This window comes from Sus scrofa, chromosome 12 (assembly GCF_000003025.6).
Source record: "Sus scrofa isolate TJ Tabasco breed Duroc chromosome 12, Sscrofa11.1, whole genome shotgun sequence".
In the NCBI taxonomy this organism is placed as follows: Eukaryota; Metazoa; Chordata; class Mammalia; order Artiodactyla; family Suidae; genus Sus; species Sus scrofa.
In genome coordinates this window covers 6290525-6310961 of record NC_010454.4, presented here as the reverse complement: position 1 = coordinate 6310961, position 20437 = coordinate 6290525, and the positions used below count along the sequence as shown (strand labels likewise).

Sequence of the window (20437 nt, the reverse complement as noted above, 5' to 3'; positions counted from 1 at the left end):
GGACGCAGGGCATGGAGAGGGGGGTTTTATTGTGTAAAGACTTCGATTGTACAGAGCAAAGATTGTACTGACACAGGTGGGGTGGGGAGACCTAGCGGCCAGAGCCAGCAGGACAGAGGGGTGGCATCCTGGTCCCTCCCCCCCATCCTGGGCATGCAGGCAGTGGGCCGAGGCAGGGAGGACTGAAACAACAGCTCCCCCATACCCACCCCCTCACCCCCCCCATTACTGTATAAGAGCCAGCCAGGCTAGATCCCCTGACCCGGAAGAATATGGCAGGAGGCCCTCAGCAGCCCACTCCAAATGCCTAAAATGCATAAGGTCCCTTAGTCTGGTTTTTGTAATCTGTCAGCCTGGCCACCCTCCTTCCCATGGCCCTGGCAGTGAACCAGGCCTGGACCAGGTGGTGTCAGGTTAGGAGGCCTGGAAAGGCTCCCCTCACCCTGCCCAGGTGCCTCAAGGGACAGCCCATTAGGGCACGGTGACCGGGTGGCCTCGAGGGCTAGGGGCACGGAGGGTCAGCACAGAAACGGGTCCCGAAGGGGAGCCAGAGTGAGGTGGGGGCCCTGGCCAGAGCCTGCAGCCCTGGAGACAGAAGGTTCCTCTGAGGCCAGCCTGGAGGCAGGGGACGGGGCCAGTCCCTACCATCCCAGCCACCAGGGGCCCCTGGCCCACCAGCCAGGCCTCAGCCCCTCAAGCCCCCAGCCCTGATGGTGGTAAATTAAAGCTCAGAACGGTGGGTGGGGAGGACCAACAGGGGGACCCCGCCCTCCCCTGGTCCCCGCCCCCTGCAAACTTCTATCGTCACACTCGCTGGATCTCAAAGAGCTTCACGTCCGTGTCATACCAGACAGGTGGGTCCACGTTCCTGCGGAGAGAGAGGACTGTCACTCAGGTGCCCGGAGGCCTTGCGGGGAAAGACTGGGGAGGCACGAGGCTTCGGTCCTTCCACGCCCTGGGCCCCTTCCTGGGGCAGTGGGTGCCCGCCCTCAACCAGACAGGACCACGCTGGTTGGCTGTCTTGACCTTAACCCCGCCCCCTAGGCGGGGCACAGCCCCCGCCCGGCAGAGCCCCCCAGGCAGCTGAATGCCCCCGCCCCGGGGGCCCACCTCAGGTAGATGACGCCCCACATGTAGGTGCGGAACCACATGGCCGTGCCCGAGTTGGCCTGGTACTTGCGGATGAGGATGGGGTGAGGCACGGGCAACAGCCCCACCAGGGTGCCGTGCTGCAGGAACCGCAGGATCTCCGACTCGTCCGTCAGGCCCCTGCCAGGGAGAGGGCGGTCTCCAAAGCGCCCCGTCTGCAGGTCAAGGCCTGCAGGGGGCTCCACTTGGACCCCCGAGGCCCATGCTCCCACTGAGCTCGCCCCCCCTCGCCCCCTGCCTCACTTGTCAATGCAGATCTTCTCCACCTGGGGAACCAGCACCTGGAGCAGCCTCATGATAGTCTGGAGCGGCAGCTTGGACTTCCAGGAGAGGACCTGGGGGACGGACCAGGGTTTTTGGGCTGGCAGAACAGCCCGCAGAAGCCCTGACATAGGCCTGAACCCCAACCTGGAACCGTGGCCTCCCCGAGGCAGAAAGCATCTCTGCTGGCCACAGCGAGGGCCTGGCCACTCACTGAGCGCATCTGATGTGCCAGAAAGTGGGCCCTTTGATCCCGACGATGCGTGACAAGGTAGGGACATTTACTGTCCCCACCCAAAGACAGCCAGAGGTGATCTCAGGTGGAGTGGGCAAGTGATTCAGGGAAGGAAGCTGGAAAGGGTGATTGATTAAGAAAGGTATGGTTGCAGACAACTGAAGCTGAACCCTGCTGGGGAACGAACTCTGGGACAGTGTAGACAGAGGAAGCAACCAAGCCAGGAAGGCCAAGGTCACAAGACAGGAGAACTGCCTCCAGAGCAGTCCTTGGATTTGGACCCGTTCCCATCCGAGCCTTTCCTGGTCATTCCCAGGACCTGGCACCCCTGAGCCCCGCCTTGGTGCCATCTGCCCAAACCTCACCCACTCCGATGTCGGGCTCCACTGCCCACTGGCTGATGCGCTCGATGGTCGCCGCTGCTCCCGCCACGCTTGGCTGGGCTCCTGGTCGGGGGTGGGGGGGAAGGCATGAGGGTGAGGGGTGGAGGGAGAGGGTATGGGGTGGGGGTGGAGGGCAACTCCTCTTCCCAGACCCTCCCACAGTCTGGAACAGGCAGGGCCATGAGGCCTCTCCACTGGCCCAGGCTGGGGGGAGGGGGGCTCACTCCCACAGGAGGGGATGGCCCAGCCCAGCACCCTTTGCCCTGGGCCCCAGGCCTTGCCCAACCCAGCCCATGCCAGTGACAGGTTTAGGGCCAGGGGCTGACTGGGCAGACTGGGTAAAGGCCAGCCCGGCCTCAGATAAGGCTGATGGATGAGGACTTTGAAGGCCAAGGGCTTGAGACCGTGACCAATAAACAAGGGAGGGGTCCGTGAAAGCCCCCCCACCCCCCGAGAGTCAGCAGTGCCAGCTCTGATGCCCTGGGCACAGGGCGCCTGCCCCTCGGCTGCAGGTGACCCCAGAGGGCCCTGGCCTGGCCCACACTCAGAGGACAGGGAGAAAGGGAATGCCCAGGCTCGCCGACTCCAGGAGTCCTGGGTGCCCACCTCCGTGGCTGGGCTGCCCTCTGCCGAGCTCTGCTGGGGCGCTGGCTCCAGGGATCGCAAGGTGCCATCCTCTGACACCTGGGACTTCTCCGTTAGCTTGTCGATGCCTGGGGGTGGGGGGAGGCGGTGAGAACCCTGCCACAGCAGCACCCCATCTAGAAAGCCTCTGCACCAGCCTGGCCCCCACAAGTCTGCATCTCCCCCCCACCTGAGAGATGCTGCGTCTGATCCCCCCCACACCCCTAGGCCCCGGGGCCCTTGACCAAGCTACCCTTCCTGAGCCCCCCAGTACCTCCGCCAGCACCCTGCTGCCACCATCCACACCCCTCCCCAGGGCCAGACCTGGGGTGGCCACCAGGCTGGTCTTGAGGGTGCCTGGCTCGGCAGGGACAGCGGGCCGGGAGCCCTCCATGGAGGCGCCCTCCTGTGAGCCAGTGCGGGACAAGGGCTCGGGCGCCCGGCGGCGCCGCTGCAGCGCCTTGTGGATGGCGGGCGGGTCGGTGGGCAGGTTGGCCAGCTGGTGGAAGACGCTGCGCTTCCGGATGATGGCGTAGACCAGGTTGGAGTTGCCTGTGGGGAGAGAGCAGGCCTCACCTCAGGGCCCCCCGCCCCCCACCCTCCCCCCCCCCGACTTGCCTGGGCTTCCGGGGAGGGGGAGTTTGGAGGACAGCTGGATGTCTACCCCAGGGGGCGGGGACAGCACAGGGCACAGAAGAGAAGGACCCTGGGCAGGGCTGGCACCTGGCAGCACATGCGGCTGACGCCACCCAAAGATGCTACCTTCTGGGAAGAGAGCTTCCAGGCTGAGTTCCGCCCATGACCCTTCCCGGTACTTTTTGGATCTTCTCACCACCTGGCACTAAGGGGTAACCTCAGGCAAAGTGGGGCTAGCCAGGTCACCACGAGGAAGGACAATGGGGCGTGTGCCCTTGGCTCCGGGGGAGATGCAGAGGCTTTCTGTGCCATCCATGCCCCACTCACTGCTCTGGTCCCTGCCGCTCACCACCCAGTTTTGCTCCCCCTTCAACATCTCACCTCAGGGCCTTTGCATATATTGTGCACTCCCCTCCCCCATGCTTTTCTTTTCTTTTTTTTTTTTTTGTCTTTTCGAGGGCCACACCTGCGGCATATAGAGGTTCCCAGGATAGGGGTCTAATCGGAGCTGTAGCCACCAGCCTACACCAGAGCCACAGCAACGCGGGATCTGAGCCGCATCTGTGACCCACACCACAGGTCATGGCAATGCCGGATCCTTAACCCACTGAGCGAGGCCAGGAATCGAACCCGCATCCTCATGGTTCCTAGTCGGATTCATTAACCACTGAGGCATGACGGGAGCTCCTCCCCCCCGTTTTTCTACCCCACCCAACCCTCATTCATCCCTCATAGATCAGTCCAAATATTACTTATTCTGAAAGTAGTACTAATAACTCAATACTTTAATCACCGGGGACTATGCTAAGTGCTTTTTTGGTGGGGGGGAGGTCACTTAATCTTCCCAACACCCCCTGGGATAGGCTGCCATTGGTATGCCCATCTTCCAGATGAAGAAACTGACGTTGAGAGAGGCTATGTGCCCACAGTCACAGCGCTAACTGTGAGGCCCTAATTGACAGCCAGCGGTCCAGCAGGGCCGTGCCACCCTGAACTTCCCTCTCATCAGATTTAAGATGATCTGTGTCTCTGGGTGACCCTCTGTTTAAAATCTCCCTCGTGCTTCCCTCCCCAGCTATGAGCTCTTCGGGGTGGGAAGCACTCTGCTTTGTTCCCCACTGTGTGCCCTGCACCTAGTAGCACGGGGCTTGGCATGCAGCAGGTGCTCCATAAGTGCACATTGGCCAAACCAACTGGGGGGAGCGGAGGGCTGTGCCCTCCACGGATGGGATGGCATCCTTGGCTACTGCCCGCCCTCGTCCCTGCCTCAAAAGCAGGGCCAGGAGCTAGGGCCAGTGTCTGACCGTCAAACTGGTACTGGATGATGTTGTTGAAGACTTCGAGGAGGAAGAAGACCAGGTGGTGGTTCTGGGCAGCGGAGAAGAGGAACCAGGTGGTGGAGAAGGCCTCCAGCAGGTGCAGCAGCTTGTTGGCGGCCACCATGGACAGGCTCTTGAGGTAGGGGGACACTGCGGGGGAGGGGACGGCTCACTCCTGGGGCCCCCGCCAGCCATCCCTGCACACCCTCGGCCTCACCAGGACAAGCTGCTCCCCCTCCCAAACCCTCCCCGCCCCCTGCCTGTGAAGTCCATGCCCCAGAGGCCAAGGCCACACTGGCCTAGCCTTCTGCAGAACCCCACATGGGTCCCTGGCCCGTGTGGACAGCCGTACTCTTTGCAAAGCCTCTCCTCCACTCTTCCCTGCACTTGAGATGAGACCATCCCCATTTTACAGATGAAGAAACTGAGGCTCAGAGAGGCGCATACACTTGCCCACAGTTCCCTAGTTATGGAATGATTGGGCAGAGATGCCAATTCAGGATCTTTGTCTTTCTAGAATATCCAGTTGATATTCTGCGTATAACTAGACATGGATTTTTCTGCACAGCCTGTGAAGGGGGAGTCAGAGATGAAAGGCTGCACACAGCTTGAAGTCCCAAACTTATCTGGGCACTTCCTTGCCTCGTGTCTCTCTCCCTCACCAGGATGGGGCAGGGTCAGTGGCTCTCTTAGTAGAAATGCATCCTCAGAGCTGGCCTCACCCATCCCAGCACTCAGATAAGATTGGGGTGGAGGGGGCAGGCGGTAGTTCCTGTTGTGGCTCAGCAGCAATGAACCCGACCTGTATCCATGAGGATGTGGGTTCCATCCCTGGCCTCGCTCAGTGGATTAAGTATCTGGTGTAGCTCTGAGCTGTGGTGTAGGTGGCAGACAGGGCTCAGATCTGGTGTTGCTGTGGCTGTGGTCTAGGCCAGAAGCTGCAGCTCCAATTCTACCCCTAGCCTGGGAACTTCTGCATGCTGCAGGTGTGGCCCTAAAAAGCATTTAAAAAAAAGACTTGGGGGATGGAGCCAGTGATGGAAGATGAGGTTGTGTCCCCAGAACTCACAGACCACAGAGAAGTGGTCTCTGTGGTCACAGATCCTCCCATTCAGGACTGTCCTCTCCAAGAAGCAGCCATGCTAAAGTCACCCTGCCCCAGCCCAGGGCCCCCACCTTGCTGGGGCAGCACCCCAACAGGCCTGAGCCCCCTCCCAGCTCAGAGGCAGGTGCCTATAGCCCTTGCTGGTGGGTAGGGCCCTCATTCAAAACCATGGCAGTCCAACACCGCAGCCACAAGCCACGTGTGGCCGTGAAGGGCTTGAAACGTAGTGGTAATGAAATATGTGCTCCACATGTGAAACACACACAAGATTTTAAAGAGTGGACACGAAAAGAAATGTAAAAGTCTCAATGATTTTGTACACTGGTTCCGTACTGAGATGATGGTATTTTGGATATAACAGATTAAACTAAATACAAAATTACTGTCACCTGCTTTTTTTTTTCCAATGTGGCTACTAGAAAATCGACCAATACATACTTGGCTGCCGTTATATTTCTATTAGACCCAGAGGGCTTGTATTTCTATTAGACCCGGTGCGGCTTGTGGGGTGTCCCCGCCCCCGCGCCCGCCCGCAGGTCAGCCGGTGGCCTTGCGCCACCTGGTGGTGAGTACGGGGAAAGGCGGGTTCCTGGCCCCCCTACCGTTGACGACGATGGTGAGCAGACAGTCAAAGAGGGGCTGCAGTCGCTGGTGCCCGCTGGTGATGATCTTGTGGAATACCTGTGCGGGGAGGCAGAGGGGCAGCCGTGGGGCCCCTGTCGCCTCTAGATCCAGTCAAGGGGACGTCACCCCCACGCCTCCCCAGGTCCCGGCGGGAGCCCCCTCACCACAATGAGCAGGTCGGCGTGGGTACCGGTGAAGACCGGGATGTCCATGGGCACGCGCACTGAGTAGGGCTTGTTCAGCCGCACCCCGAAGTTCCGCTCCCCGCTCAGAAGCAGCAGGATAAAGACGCCAATGTGCATCAGGCCCACCCGAGCTGCGGCACGCGGCAGGGGAGGGGTCACCACGCTGAGTGGGGAGGGGAGGAAGGGAGCCCCGGGCGGGGGGACATGGGAGAAGCCCTTCCGGCTGAAGCTGCCCCTCTTCGAGGAACCCCCCAGGACCCTATGCCCACCCCGGCCTTACACTGATCTGCTCGGGCGTCATTGAGGAAGTAGAGGATGGGAACCAGAATGTCCAGGACGTCGCTGCTCTTCAGCACAAAGAAGAGGAATTTCTGGGGAATGAAGAGACAAGGAGGCAGGGTCAGAGGGAGGGACAGCTCTGTCCCCTCCTCCCCCCACTCCTGGGAGTCTCCCTGATGCTGCCCCATCCCTGGGGCAGACCACAGCCCACCAACCCGGGCCCCGGAGGCCGGCCCACCTTGTTGAAGTCGCAGAGCTTCCAGAAGAGGACCAGCAGCTCCTGGTGGAACTGGATCTTCTTGGTGGAGTTGGGCAGGTAGGTCTGGAGCAGGGGGTTGGACAGCAGCCGGGCGATGCCCTTGAGGATGAACTGGAAGTCCTGGGTGGGGGAAGGGCCAGGCCCATCAGGCCCCGCTCCCTGCACTCCCGGCTGCCCGGCCAGGCCCCCCACAAATGTCTCCTTACTCCCCAGAGCCTGATCCACCTCTAGAGCCAGAGGGGCCCAGATGCCTCTGTCATCCACTGTTAGCAATGGCTGTCCCAGGGCAGACCCTCAGAGGCTGGGTTCCGGGCAGCTCTAGAGAGACCCTGCCCCTCCGCTGGAGCACAGGTCCCTGGTCTGCTCCAAGTGAACGCTCACATACACACGCCCTGACCTCGGCCCCTGCCCACCCGGCCTCCCCGCTGACAGGTGCCACCCCCCGACCCTCCCTGTCATCCTGTCACACCTGAGGAGCATTCTATTCTCAAAGAGCTGTCATTCACTGAGCACCTGCTTCCTGACGGACCATGCTCTCAATCAATCCTCAGCGCAAGGCAAGGGAGCAGTTTCTGTCCCCATGTCACAGCTGCAGAGGTTAGAGCTCTGGGAGCACAGGAACCTCCCCCAAGGTCACAAGACCCACGAACTCAGGTCTGACTGGCCTTGACATCCACTGTCATTCCCCTGCCAAACCTGACATCAGAGCTCCTGCCTCCTGGAAGTCTTCCCGGATACCCTCACTCAGCTGAGGCCATCAGCCCTTTTCTGAATGGCAAGACCCTCGCGGTCCTGCCATCACCACTTCCCTAAGGTGGCCGGAGTCCACGGAGACGGTGGTTCCTCCATGTAGGGGTCAGGACTCTCTCTGCCCCCATCTCATCTGCATCCCCTTAGCCCCTGCAAGGCCATAACATTTGTGGGGGGTGGACATCAAGAACCCACCGGAGGGGAGTTCCCATTGTGGCCCAGCAGGTTAAGAACCCAACCAGTAAAAAGATGCAAGTTCGATCCCTGGCCCTCCCTCAGTGGGTTAAGGATCCGCATTGCTGTGAACTGTGGTGTAGGTCGCAAACGCTGCTCGGATCCAGCGTTGCCATGGCGCAGGCAGCTGCAGCTCTGATTCAACCTCTAGTCTGGGAACTTCCATTTGCCGTGGCCCTAAAAAGGGGGAGAAAAAAAACCCCACCTGAACAGGTGCACTGTTCCACTTACCTCCTCGCGGTGGATGCGGGACAGGTAGTTCACAAATAGGTTCTCGGGCCCTGGAGGCTGCAGAGGGGGGAGCCTGGAGTGAGCAGATCCTCCCACCCCCTGCCTCTACGCCAAGCCTAGGGAGTTGGCACTGCCCCCTCTGACCCCAGATACCCCCAGACTCACAAGGTGCCTCTCCAGTATCCCTCTCCCGGCTCTGCTAAAGGGAGTACCACCCAGCCACGCTGGCTGGGCTGCTGCGCCCCGCTCCGGTCCTTACATCAGCATCGTCCATGGCGGTGCCTGTGGTGGTGCCATCCACCGTGGGGCTGGCGCTGGTGGTGCTGTCATGGTCCAAGGTGACAATGAGCACCTGGGCTGCTTCTTCCACCAGGGGTTCCCGGTAGTCAGAGAAGAGCAGGTGGTTGTAGGGGATCCCGTAGCCCACAGGGTCATAGGCACACACGGTGTTGAGGAGGGAGGTGAAGAGGGGCAGGGCGTGTCTGCGGCAGGAGAGGAGGGGCGGGGCTACAGAGACTCCACCCACCCGGCCGCCCCTCCCATCCCCCCCCAACGCCGGGCCAGTCCCCACATCTACCCGTCCCATCCCCCAGCCACCGCCAGGTGGGAGGGTCGGCCAAGCGGTCCCTCCATTCCACTTGTGTCTCAGGGCCAGGCCCTGGTCCGCCGGCCAGGGAGCAGTACCAGGGGCTCATCCCTTCCTGCGTCTGCGACCCAGGCCAGGCTGGCTGAGTCCAGAAGGAGTTTATTACCAAGAGTGGGGTGACGAGTCATGCTCTGTGCGGAACACCGTGTCCACACGCCTTAGCTTCGCACCCCCAGGGGTTGAAGCCTATTTTATTATTATTATTATTATTATTATTATTATTATTATTATTATTATTAGGATACTTTATTTTTTAGAGCAGTTTTGGGTTCACAGCAAAACTGATTGGCAGGTACAGAGATTTCCGGTAGACTCCGCCCTCACACGTGTGCAGTCTCCCCCACCATCCACACACATTCCCCCCCAACCCCCGAGAGGGGGACATTTATTACAACGGATGAACCTACATCGCCCAAAGTCCACAGCTTAGATCAGGGTTCACTCTGGATGTTGTATAATCTAGGGGCTTGAATCAATGTATAAAGGATATGCCCCTGAGGTTTTTGAGGGGCAGGGACCCTCCCCTGGGGCTTCAGAGAAGAGTTAGAGGCCCACAGGGAGGGGGGCTTCCCTTCAGGAAGCAGAGCTGGCACCCTGTTCACCCAGCTCCCCGGCCGCAGAATGACTCCCTTCAGGGATTTGTAAGATGTCAGGGGTCAGGCTTCTCATCTTACAGACGAGGAAACTGAGACCCAGGGAGGTTAATGAAGTGGCAAAGGTGGCCGTTTGCCCTCCGAGGCTGGTGACAAAGAAAACCTAGCCCAGCTTTTGACTGCAGCTGGTGGAGGGCGTCGCGTGGGTTCTTGCCACTTCTGGGCGCTGGGAGGGGGAAGGCTGGCCAGGAGGCCAGCAAAACCTGAAGGCTGAGGTGGGCCGCGTGGGAATCGGAGTCTGGAAGTAAGAAGGCAGACCAGATCCTCAGGGGCACTAACCCCTGTGCCGCCAGCCCGGCCCTGGGCACAGCTGGAGCAGGTGTACCTGCTCCAAATACTCAATCACACTATGTGACTCCCCCATGTACTTAGATGCCCCCCAGAGCCCAGGGGCACCCCCATGTGGGCCGGGTTCCCCCAGCCTTCAGGATACTCATTACACCCCCTGGACCCACTGTTAAAACTGTACTGCTGGGAGTTCCCGTCATGGCACAGTGGAAACAAATCCAACTAGGAACCAGGAGGTTGCAGGTTCGATCCCTGGCCTCGCTCAGTGGGTTAAGGATCCGGCATTGTCGTAAGCTGTGGTGTAGGTTGCAGACGCGGCTCGGATCTGGCGTTGTTGTAGCTGTGGTGTCGGCCAGCAGCTACAGCTCTGATTGGACCCCTAGCCTGGGAACCTCCATATGCCATGGGTGTGTCCCTAAAAAGACAAATAAATAAATAAACAAACAAACTGCTCAGTACAAGCCACGTGTAGCTATGAAGAGCTTAAAATGTGAGATGTGTTGTCAACGTAAACTGCACAGCAGATTTTGAGAGCTTAGTATGAAGAGGGAATGTAAAACACTTCAATAATTTTGTATATTGATTACATGTTAAATGCTAATATTTCTGATACACCGGGTTAAATGAAACACATTATTTAAACTAATTTCACTTGTTTCTTTTTTACTGTTTTTTTTTAATCTTTTAAAAAACCCATGGCATACGGAGGTTCCCAGGCTAGGGGTCGAATCGCAGCTGGATCCGCCGGCCGACACCACAGCCACGGCAACGCCAGATCCAAGCCGCGTCTGCGACCTACACCCCAGCTTACAGTAACGCCGGATCCTTAACCCACTGAGAGAGACCAGGGATTGAACCTGTAACCTCATGGTTCCCAGTTAGATTCGTTTCCGCTGTGCCACAACTGGAACGCCTCGTTTTTACTTTTTTAATGTCGCTACTAGAAATGTTTAAATTGCATATGTGGTTTGCATTATACTTCTACTGGACAGCCTGGCTCTAGACGGAGGTCGCAGGCAGTCACCCAGGGCTCCCCAATGGGACATTGGACAGCGCTGGCATAGGTGCGGCTGCTGTTATAGGTCACTACCACCAGAGGGCAGCATTTCCCACCAAATAAGACACCCGGCTCGTAAACGGCCTGGGCTCCGAGCTGCCTGGAACCAGGACGGGGAGAATGGAAAGAACAGCCAGGGGGCCCCTCACCTGTTCTCCGTGGAACAAAAAAACTGCACCCATGGGTTGGTGTTGCCACAGTCTGCAGCTGGGGGCAGGTACATGGCCTCAGAGAAGCAGGTCAGCAGCAGTTTCAGCAGCTCCATCCTTGGGGTGGGGGGGAAGGGGCGCTCAGTGCCTGAGGATCTCAGTCCTCCCGGAGGAGGGCATGTCCTCCCCGCCCAGCCCCAGCTCCAGTCCGTAAAGTGACTCCATTTTATCCCTGCGGGGCTGACGCTGGGTCACGGGTGGGCAGGGTCTCCGCTCCCTGAGCTGGGGTGGGAGGCAGGAGGCCTGGGGTCCAGCGACATCACGAGCTCCGGGCCTGAGAACTGCTCACCGGTTCATGTCGTGGATGTAGCTGGGCTGCGGGGAGTGAGCAAAGCCCACGCCAGCCTCCCAGATGTATTCACAGCTGTCCAGGGAGTGGATGTCCTCCGCCGAGTCCTGGGGACGGGGTCAGGGAGAGGTCAGGCTGAGGGGGGACCACCCAAGCCCGCCACTATCCTTGGGAGCACAAATCCCCCTATTCTCGAGACAGACCCTCCGAGTGCCGCGGGTGCTCATGCACAGGGAAGAAATGAATGTTCTCAGCCTCTTGAAGGCTCACTTTGCTTCAGTTTGGTTGGGGAGGGCGGTAGGGAGGCAGCACAGTGGAATCAGGTGCCCCTGGTGGTGGGTGGCAGTGGGGGGCAGAGAATACTCCAGGTCCAGTCCACGCACCCGCAGGAAATGAAAGGCCCAGGCCTCCTGTGTCCAAGCCCCACACCCCCACCCACCGCCCAGGCGAAGACAATGGGTGGTTTTGCCCAGCCTCCCGGATGCAGGGGGCAGGGCCCGCCACACAGCTGGCTCCCTTCCAGCTATGCCAGCCACCACCCCCTCCCTGGGACCATGCGTGCCAGGCAGCCCAGCCCTCCCGGAACAGCCCCTCCCCAAGGGACCTTCAACCGGCCCCAGGGGACCAGAGCCCGCCTCAGCTGGGGGGGGGCTGGGGGCCTCTCACCACAGTGCTTCTCCGGTGGCTCTGGACGGTGAAATCTGGGCAGAAGAGCAGGTCGGCGATGGCCAGGAGCAGGGACTCGGCCAGAGGCCGGGCGTTCTCGTCATCATCCTCGCCCTGCTTGGGACATGGCACCCATAGGCCCCCTCAGTCACAGCTGGCCAAGGAGAGGTGGCCCCAGGACTCGAAGGCGGGAAGGAGACAGGGTCTTGGTCCAGGCAGGCCCCCATGGGCAGAGGGATGGAGGAAGAGGTGGGAGAAGGGCAGGAAGTAGATGCTCATTCACCCCAAACCTCCTCAGGCAGAAGAGCGACAGCACACGGGGCTCTGCTGAGTGCGAGGGGCCAGGCGAGTCCCCGAAACTCTGGAGCCTCAGCCCTGCTGGGAATCACTGCCCACCCCCTCACACTGTCCCCGAAGAAGGGGATTGGAGGAATGGCTGGCCCTGAGGGGGTTCTTCCCCTGACACCACAACTCCAGCTCCCATCCAGCCCCCCAACCAGGCACACAGACCCCTCCTCGGCCTGCCCCGGGCACTGTGGACCAGAAGAAGCCCCTCCAGTCGGGGTCCTCAAAGATGCAGGGCAGCACGCGGGTGAGAAGCCGGCTGCAGTTCAAGACAATCTGCTTCTCCTTCTCCGAATGACAGCCGCTCTCTGCTCCCTGCACCAGCTTCTCCACAGCCTGTGGGGACAGGCAGAGAGGCTGGCAGGGTGGGGAGTGGGGATCTGGTGCTTGGGGTCAGGCTGGGCACTCCGGCCTTCAGAGGGGGAGAGGCAGCCGGGCCACCCTGCAGGGCTGCCTCTCCAGACAGGGTCAGCCAGCCCAGGGGGACCGGCCATGGGCTGGGGGCAGGGGTCGGGGTGGGGTGGCACCTAGAGCATCATGGGAATGAGACCCAGCCCACCCCGCACAGCGGAGACCTTGCTGAGTAACTGCCCATCTGGGCCTCACTTTCCGCACCTGTGATATGGCAACACAGACAGTACCAACCCCGGAGCATGAGTTAAATGAGCCATGGAACGTGCCACCCTCACACAGCCCTCACAGGGAGCGCTGCCATCATGTGCCCCCAGAGCCCAGCCAGGGGGAGAAGCAGGGGAAGTCTTAGGACTACCCCAAGCTGGGTGGGGCACATCCCGGGTGCCCGAGCCCAGGGCTGGGCCAGCTCTGGCCTCTCTGGGAGGGTGGGTGTGGCAGCGAGCGGCGGGCACCCCTCACCTTGTAGCACAGAGTGGCCAGGTTGGAGGGTGACTCCTCTCGCACTGCCCGGATCTCCGCTGCCGGCACGAGCGCAAAAACATCCTGCACTGAGGTGGCCGTGTCCGCCCAGAACTGGTCCCAAAAGGCGTCATCAGTGGCTTCCACGGGCTGCGGGGGGACCCAGTGTCCAGAGTCACAGAATCGATTGCTGGCAGGCTCACAGTTTGCCCAACCTGGAGCCAAGGGAGCCCCCGAGAGAGAAGCCCCCTACCCCACCCCTGCTGGTGCCCAGGAGCCTTCCTAAGTGGGAGACATCCTTCAGCCGCCATGAGCCCCGGCTGGCACAGGCAGGCTGGGGACACCTGACCCTGATGGTCAGGGGTCAGCTGGGCACTGAGTTCAGTAGCCAAAGCTCAGTTCAGTCCCTGAGGGTCTGTGTAACCCTGAGTAATTCACCATCCCACGCTGTCAGGGCCTCCCCACCTGGGGGCCTCCCAGCCACACCTCCACCACCCTCTCCCGGCCCACCCAACAGATGCCAAATCTAAAGGAGCTCCCCCCTGGCTCTCTGACCACACCTGCTCCTCTCAGTGTCCACCACGGGGCTCTGACCTTCAGACCAGGGCCCCACCCCCAAATTTACCCCCTAATCCCGCCCCTACACTGCCCCCAACCCACTTACAAAGCACAGCAGCAACGGCACTGCTTCCTCAAACAAGACCGTGAGGGCTCCCCACTGCCTGCAGAGTCCAGACCTCAGCCCGTCAGCCAAGACCGCACCCAAATGCACCTACAGGCACACGCGCGTACACGTACACACACCTATGTACACAGGTGTGCACATGTATGGGCGTGTGTGCGTGCATCACACTTCATCACACACACTTGCATTTACTATGCCAAGAACATGACCCCGTCTTATTTTCTCTTTGCCTTTCGTCCTTTTTTTTGGCTGAGCCCACAGCACATGGAAGTTCCCGAGCCAGGGATCAAACCCACGCCACACCAGGGACAACACTGGATCCTTCACCCACTGAGCCAGTAGGGAAGTCCTCTCTTTGCCTTTCTTTGCTCAGACTGTCCCCTCTTCCCAGGAAGCCCTTCTTCTTTTTTTTTTTTTTTTTTTTTTGGCGTCTTCTAGGGCCACTCCCGTGGCATATGGAGGTTCCCAGGCTAGGGGTCGAATCAGAGCTATCCAGAGCCACAGCAACACTGGATCCGAGCCACATCTGCAACCTATACCACATCTCACAGCAACGCCGGATCCTTAACCCACAGAGCAAGGCCAGGGATCGAACCCGCAGCCTCATGGTTCCTAGTCGGATTCATTAACCACTGAGCCACGAAGGGAACTCCTCCAGCAAGCCCTTCTAACACATTCCAAAGTCCCATCCATCCTATGGAGGCAATATGCCTTCAACACACTTAGGCTTTTTAAGTCATGGAGTCGGTCATATAGGCAACCAATTTGAACTTGAACTCCCCTTCTAGAAATCTTTCCTAAGGAAAGGATCTGAGAAGTGCGCGTATAAGGATGGTTACTGAAGTGCCACTTACTGCTGACAACAGTGAAAAGTTAGAATCAACCTAAACAACCAACAACTGGAAAATGTTTAAGAAGTTAGGGCACAGTCATACAATGGAATATTATGCAGCCGTCAGAATCACATTTTCAAAGAGTATTAATGAGTGGAAAATGCTCATGGTACAATTTGTGAAAAAGACAAGATATAAAACTATCGGATTAGGAGTTCCCATTGTGGCTCAGCAGGTTCAGAACCCAACTAGTATCCATGAGGATGCGGGTTTGATCCCTGGCCTTGCTCAGTGGGTTAAGGATCCGGCATTGCTGTGAGCTGTGGTGTAGGTGGCAGATGTAGCTCCAATTCGACCCCTAGCCTGGAAACTTCCATAACTTCCATAGTTCCACATGCTGCAGGTATGGCCCAAAAAAAAAAAAAAAAAAAAAAAAAGGAAAAAACTATAAAATGATCACAACTTTGTGTTAAATTATACAAGTTATAGGAGTGCCCATTGTGGCTCAGTGGCTAACGAACCTGATTAGGAACCAAGAGGTTGCAGGTTCGATCCCTGGCCTTGCTCAGTGGGTTAAGGATCCAGTGTTGCCATGAGCTGTGGTGTAGGTTGCAGACATGGCTCGGGTCCCGCGTTGCTGTGGCTCTGGCACTGGCCAGCAGCTATAGCTCCAATTGGACCCCTAGCCTGGGAACCTCCATATGCCGAGGGTGCAGCCCTAGAAAAGGCAAAAAGACAAAAAAAAAAAAAAAAGTATACAGTTATAAAAGCCTAGGGGTTCCCTAGTGGCCTAGGGGTTAAAGTCTCGGCATTGCCACTGCTATGGCTTGGGTTCAACCCCTGGCCTGGGAAATTCCACTTGCTGTGAGTGTTGGGGAAAAAAAAAAATCTGTTCCCTGAAGCCACTTCATCCAAGAAGTCTCCCAGATCTTCGACCAAGGGGCTCCCTCCCACCTTGGAACCCCACACCCCACTCCCTTCAATCAGTCATCATAGTCCCTGACTCTATGGGCTCATGTGCACTCACCCAGGGCCCCAACTAGACCAGCAGCCCTTCTTCCCTGACTGTGCAGTTGGGGCATATGGCTGACGTGCTGCCAATATTTGTTCAGCTCAAGGCTGTGATTGGTCCTAGCGATCCCTTCAGCCAGATCACTGGCCAGATCTGAGCATCAGAGGGGCTGAGCAAACCCAGGGCTAGTCACAAGCCTCACTGAGGTCCAGGCTTTCCCTAGCTCACCCCACCCCCAGAAAACCCTCTGAGGTGCAGGGCAGCAGGGCAGGCCTGGCACCAGGACTTGCTCAGTCCCAGAACTGGTAGAGCGAGTTAGTTGGGGGAGAGGAACAAAGACCACAGGAAGGGCCCTGGGGCTGGGTTTGCTGGGTCCCCAGCCTCAGGGACAGCCCTCTGACACTCACTGGGGTGGGGGGGGGGGGCAAGCACACCCCAGTGTGGGTGCTGGGGAAGGGGGAGGGGAGGAGCGGGGAAGGACATCCCAGAAAACACGCAGGGCCCCCCAGCATCTGCAGCACCTCTGGGAAGCCACTTTCCCCACCTCCCACATAGCCACTATCCCCTTAGAGGGGCAAAAACTCTTCATCGGGTGGACTTGACCTCTGACCTAGCTCATCCGGCAAGTGTCACCTGGGGAATGAATTCAAAGGGAGGAGAGCAACTTAGGAGGGAGCTTGGAAGGCCCCAGGGTAGCCCAGCCCTGAAGCCCAGGAAAGTCCCAGCTGTGGGAACTGGCCTTGAACGTCAGCAGTGGTGACCGTCACCTTCCCCATCCTCAACTTGGGCCTCCTCTCCAGGTCCCAGCAGTGGCTTGGACACTTCAATTTGGTGACAATTCTCTGACCATACCAGGCTAGCCTGATGCTACAGGTACTGGCCAGGGTCACTGGAATTTTGGTGGTGTGACATGGCTTAGCTCCTGCCTCGGTTACCCCAGCTGGGCTCTCGCCAATGCAAGAAAGCTTCTAAAATCCAAGCCAGTCTCTTTGAAAAGGCTATTTTTGCTGGAGGTGGGCAGGCCCACACTGCCAAGGGCACAGGGACTAGGCTATCCCGGTGGGAAACCAGATATTCTTACCCCAGCTTTGCCAGGATCGGCTCAGGCCAGAGCCCCCATCAGCCTGGGGGACCAGCTGCATCTTTTGAACCTCACTGGGGGAAGAAGGGAAGGACCAGCAGCGCTCTAGCTTGCTCAGGGTGACCTGTGCCGGAGGGCTATGTCACCACGGCATACACACACACATACGTGTGCATACATGTAAAAACACACCCACCCACCCAATATCCTCTAGCCCATGGCAGAGAATCTCGAAACCAACAGGGGCCAGGAGAGGGTCTCAGGTCCAGGGATGGGCCCCCTCTCAGGCCCCACCCTCTCCGGGAAAGGCTGGGGAAACGCAGTCAAGGCTGCTGACCCTCAGGACCAGGGTCAGGCCTCGCCCGGGCAGGAAGAAAACAGGATGCAGCTCGGGAAGGCAGCGGAGGCCGAGCTCAGGCCCAGGCCACGGGGAAAGGCACTGGGCCAGTTTGTCTGCTGCCCCGAGCAAAAATCTGTGTTCCCAGCACAGCCTCTGAGGAACCTGGGACAGGAAGACACCCTGTGGACAACTGGCCTGACTCTCCTTGGGGACACTGAGCGGCAAGGTCTGGGACCATCTGGGACCTGGTCCTCACTCTGCAGGGCTGGTGGCTTCAGCCCCTGAAGGTCTCTCCCTCCAGGTGGCCCAGGCCCCCTCCCACTGCAGGGCCCCAGGGCTCTCCGGAGGGAAAGCCAGGCTGTCTCCGGCTCTGGTCCTGTCCCAGGCCAACTCACTGTCCTCAGTTGGGACACCAGATAGCACCATCTCAGTCGACTCTGTATTTGGGGGAGAGATTGAGGCACTCTGTATTTGGGGGAGAGGGCCAGAGGGCATCGCAGTCTGGTCCACTCAGATGCCTTGGGACCTGGCTGAGCTAGTCCTGCTGGCCCGGTCAAGGACCCTGGCTGCTGAGCCTATAGCCCATAGCTCGTTCCTCCAATAAGGTGTCTCCCTCACCAAGTAGGTAAACACGGGTGCCTCCCTCCCTTCCTCTGCCTGTGGCCTCACACTGAGAGGCTGGCCCACCTGCCACCCTCAGATCTAGAAGCCCCATGTCAAGAAAGCCAAAGGCCAGAGATACATGGAGCCATAAGGGAAGTGGCAAGAAGCAAGGCCTGGTTTCTATCAAACACCTGTTAGCCAGGGCTGGACTCTCCAGGGGCCCTGGGCATTTGCTGGGCTCCTGACCTTTCTCTTGTGGGCACAAGAGAGTGTGGGATCAGAGGTCTGGCCTTTGGAGCTGTGACCAGCTGGCTGTGGGGACAGCTCCCTTGATGCCATTCTAATTTCCAAGAACAAGAGAGAGCCCTGGGGGGGGGGGGGGCGTAGGATGAAAACCCTAATGGCGGCAGGTCCTGACTCCCTTGAAAGTGGGGGATCTGGGAGCAGAGCTGGGCATCTCTGCGGCCAGAGCAGCCTGGCTCAAGGGCTAAGGAGACAGGGCCGGTCAGGGGAGTACCCTTGCTGGGGCCAGCTCCTATGTGTTGGGGACAAGGAGGTGGTCTCTGTGCCACTTGTGGACTCAAGAGAGTGTACAAGAAAGAATGGACTAGGGTGAAAGATACCCTCAGGCCCCACAGCATCTAGTCCAAGGGCAGCCTGGATGGTTCTTAGCCCTGATCCAGAGAACAGAGGGCACCTGCAAACACAGCCATCCCCACCTCTGGGCCTCAAAGGAGGAGCCCCAGGCAGCAGTGGCCTCAACTGGGAACCTGGACTCCATGGCCCTGGGATCAGGTCCGCTTGCCAGGCTGCAGTGCTGCCTGCCACTCTGAATGTTCCCAGTAAAACCTGGGCCTTCCCTGGCCGTGGCCATGGACCTGGGCCCAGAGAGGCCGCTGCCTCCGCGCACCAGCTGTTTCCCCGACCCAGGAGGGCGCCGGCAGGCTTTGTTTGCATTGAGTCAGCCGGGTCTGTGCGTCCGGGACCCACGGGCACCGAGGAAAGCAGGGAGGTGTTTGGGTGGGTGGGGGTGGGGAGAGGTTGGACATGCGAGGCTGGAGGGGCGTGGGGGGTGCAGACTGGGGGGCGGACAGAGGCGACGCCGGCTTGGGATGTAGGCACACGTCAGCCTAAGGTGGCAGCAGTAGCTGCGAGGGAGAGGATGTTCCCGGGAGAAGAGGTTGGGGGTGGGGGGATAGGGGATGGAGCCCTAGGGTACAGGCCAAGGAGTCTCGCTCCAGTCCTGGCCTCGGCGTCACCCTCCTGGCCAGCTGGTCTCCCCATCTCCTGGCGAGCCAAGTTCTCGAAGCCCCCCAGCCCTGCCCAGCCCCCAGTCCGGCAAGTGGGTGGGGAGGCCGGGGCCCCGTGCGCACCTGCGTCTTGGTGGTGAGCTGGATCACCGCCTTTCGGAAGTTCAGCTTGGAGTCGGCCGACCCCATATCGTTGGAGCCCGCTCCGGCCCGGCCCCAGCCCTGACTCCCGCCCGGGGACCGGACTCTGTATCCGGCTCCACTCCGCGGCCCCAGCTGCTCTCGCAGGAGCGGAGCTGCGCACCCCGCCCGCCGGCCCGGCGTCGACCCCGCCCCCTCCTGGCCCCGCCCGATAGGACTCCGCCCCCCGCACCTGCCGCGCCCCGCACCGCCCACTCCCGGCGCCCGGGGTCTGCCGCTCCCATCCACTGTCGTAGCCCTCCCGGCGTCCTTCTTATCCGGATCCAGTGCCTCCAGGCCCTTTCTTCTGTGTCGGTGCGTTATTCCCCCCCGCTTCCCCCCCCCGCCTCTCCCATTACCACCCAGCCCCCAGGGCCTGCATCCTTCCCAACCTCGCGTCCCCCGCCCCCGCTCCTCACCATTGGTCCCCACGCCATCACTGGGCCCACACTTTCAAAACCAGCCTTCTCCAGTTTCTTCCTTGTAATCCCTGTCCTCCCCACTTTGTTTTTTTCCCTGAGCATCCGTTCTTTCGGTTCCCCTTTTACTGACCTATCAACCCACATGTCCCCTGTAATCCAGTCACAGGCTGAACCTCGGTGGAAGCGGGGTGTTCACTCAGTGTCCCTGCTCCAGGAAAGCAGCGTCCCTTCCCTGATGAGAGCTAGAGGCCCCTCTGGGTCCCACGACTCCTTTCTGGCCACCTGCCTTCTCTGAGAATTCTTTTAGGTTCATCCATTTCAACAAATATGTTGAGGAACTAGTATTTACCAACATGGTGTCAGGGGTAGGGCAGAGGGGGCCTAAGTCACAGGGTCTGCCCTCTAAGAGCAGTTGGCAAGGGAGAGAAACTAGGAAGGAATTAGTTATGGTTCAACTCAGTGAGGCAAATTAATAATAATAGCAGTAGTAATAATAATAGTGACGAAATACCTCTTACACAACAAACACCTGCCTCTGAGATAGGTATTCGCCCCATTTTACACCAGAGGAAACTGAGGCTCAAAGCAATTAAGTTGCCCCAAATCACACAACTAGTAAAGAACAAAGCCAAAAAGGCAAATCCAACTCTGACTCCCAAAGAGGCTGCATTTTTTCAACATTATCTTGCATGCTGTGTCCGGAAGCTTCTGGAAATCCTAGCAGCTTCAAA

General features: G+C 59.2%; 1 protein-coding gene across 2 annotated transcripts; it reads right to left on the bottom strand.

Moving 5' to 3' along the window:
* On the bottom strand, nt 11–19813 carry HID1 (HID1 domain containing). 2 transcript variants are annotated; one of them, XM_013980767.2, is made up of 19 exons: nt 19704–19813; nt 13301–13450; nt 12593–12763; nt 12083–12196; nt 11417–11523; nt 11068–11184; nt 8534–8756; nt 8275–8331; nt 7039–7179; nt 6802–6892; nt 6501–6652; nt 6315–6393; nt 4593–4757; nt 2977–3204; nt 2635–2741; nt 2011–2091; nt 1393–1484; nt 1111–1269; nt 11–868 (listed from the first exon to the last, which is right to left on the bottom strand). In XM_013980767.2, the coding sequence occupies exons 1-19, from the start codon at nt 19806–19808 to the stop codon at nt 805–807; spliced, it is 2403 nt and encodes an 800-aa protein (XP_013836221.2). In that variant the 5' UTR covers nt 19809–19813; the 3' UTR covers nt 11–804. The 2 variants fall into 2 exon arrangements, with proteins under 2 accessions (XP_013836221.2, XP_005668678.1); XM_005668621.3 differs by lacking the exon at nt 19704–19813 and adding an exon at nt 19228–19437.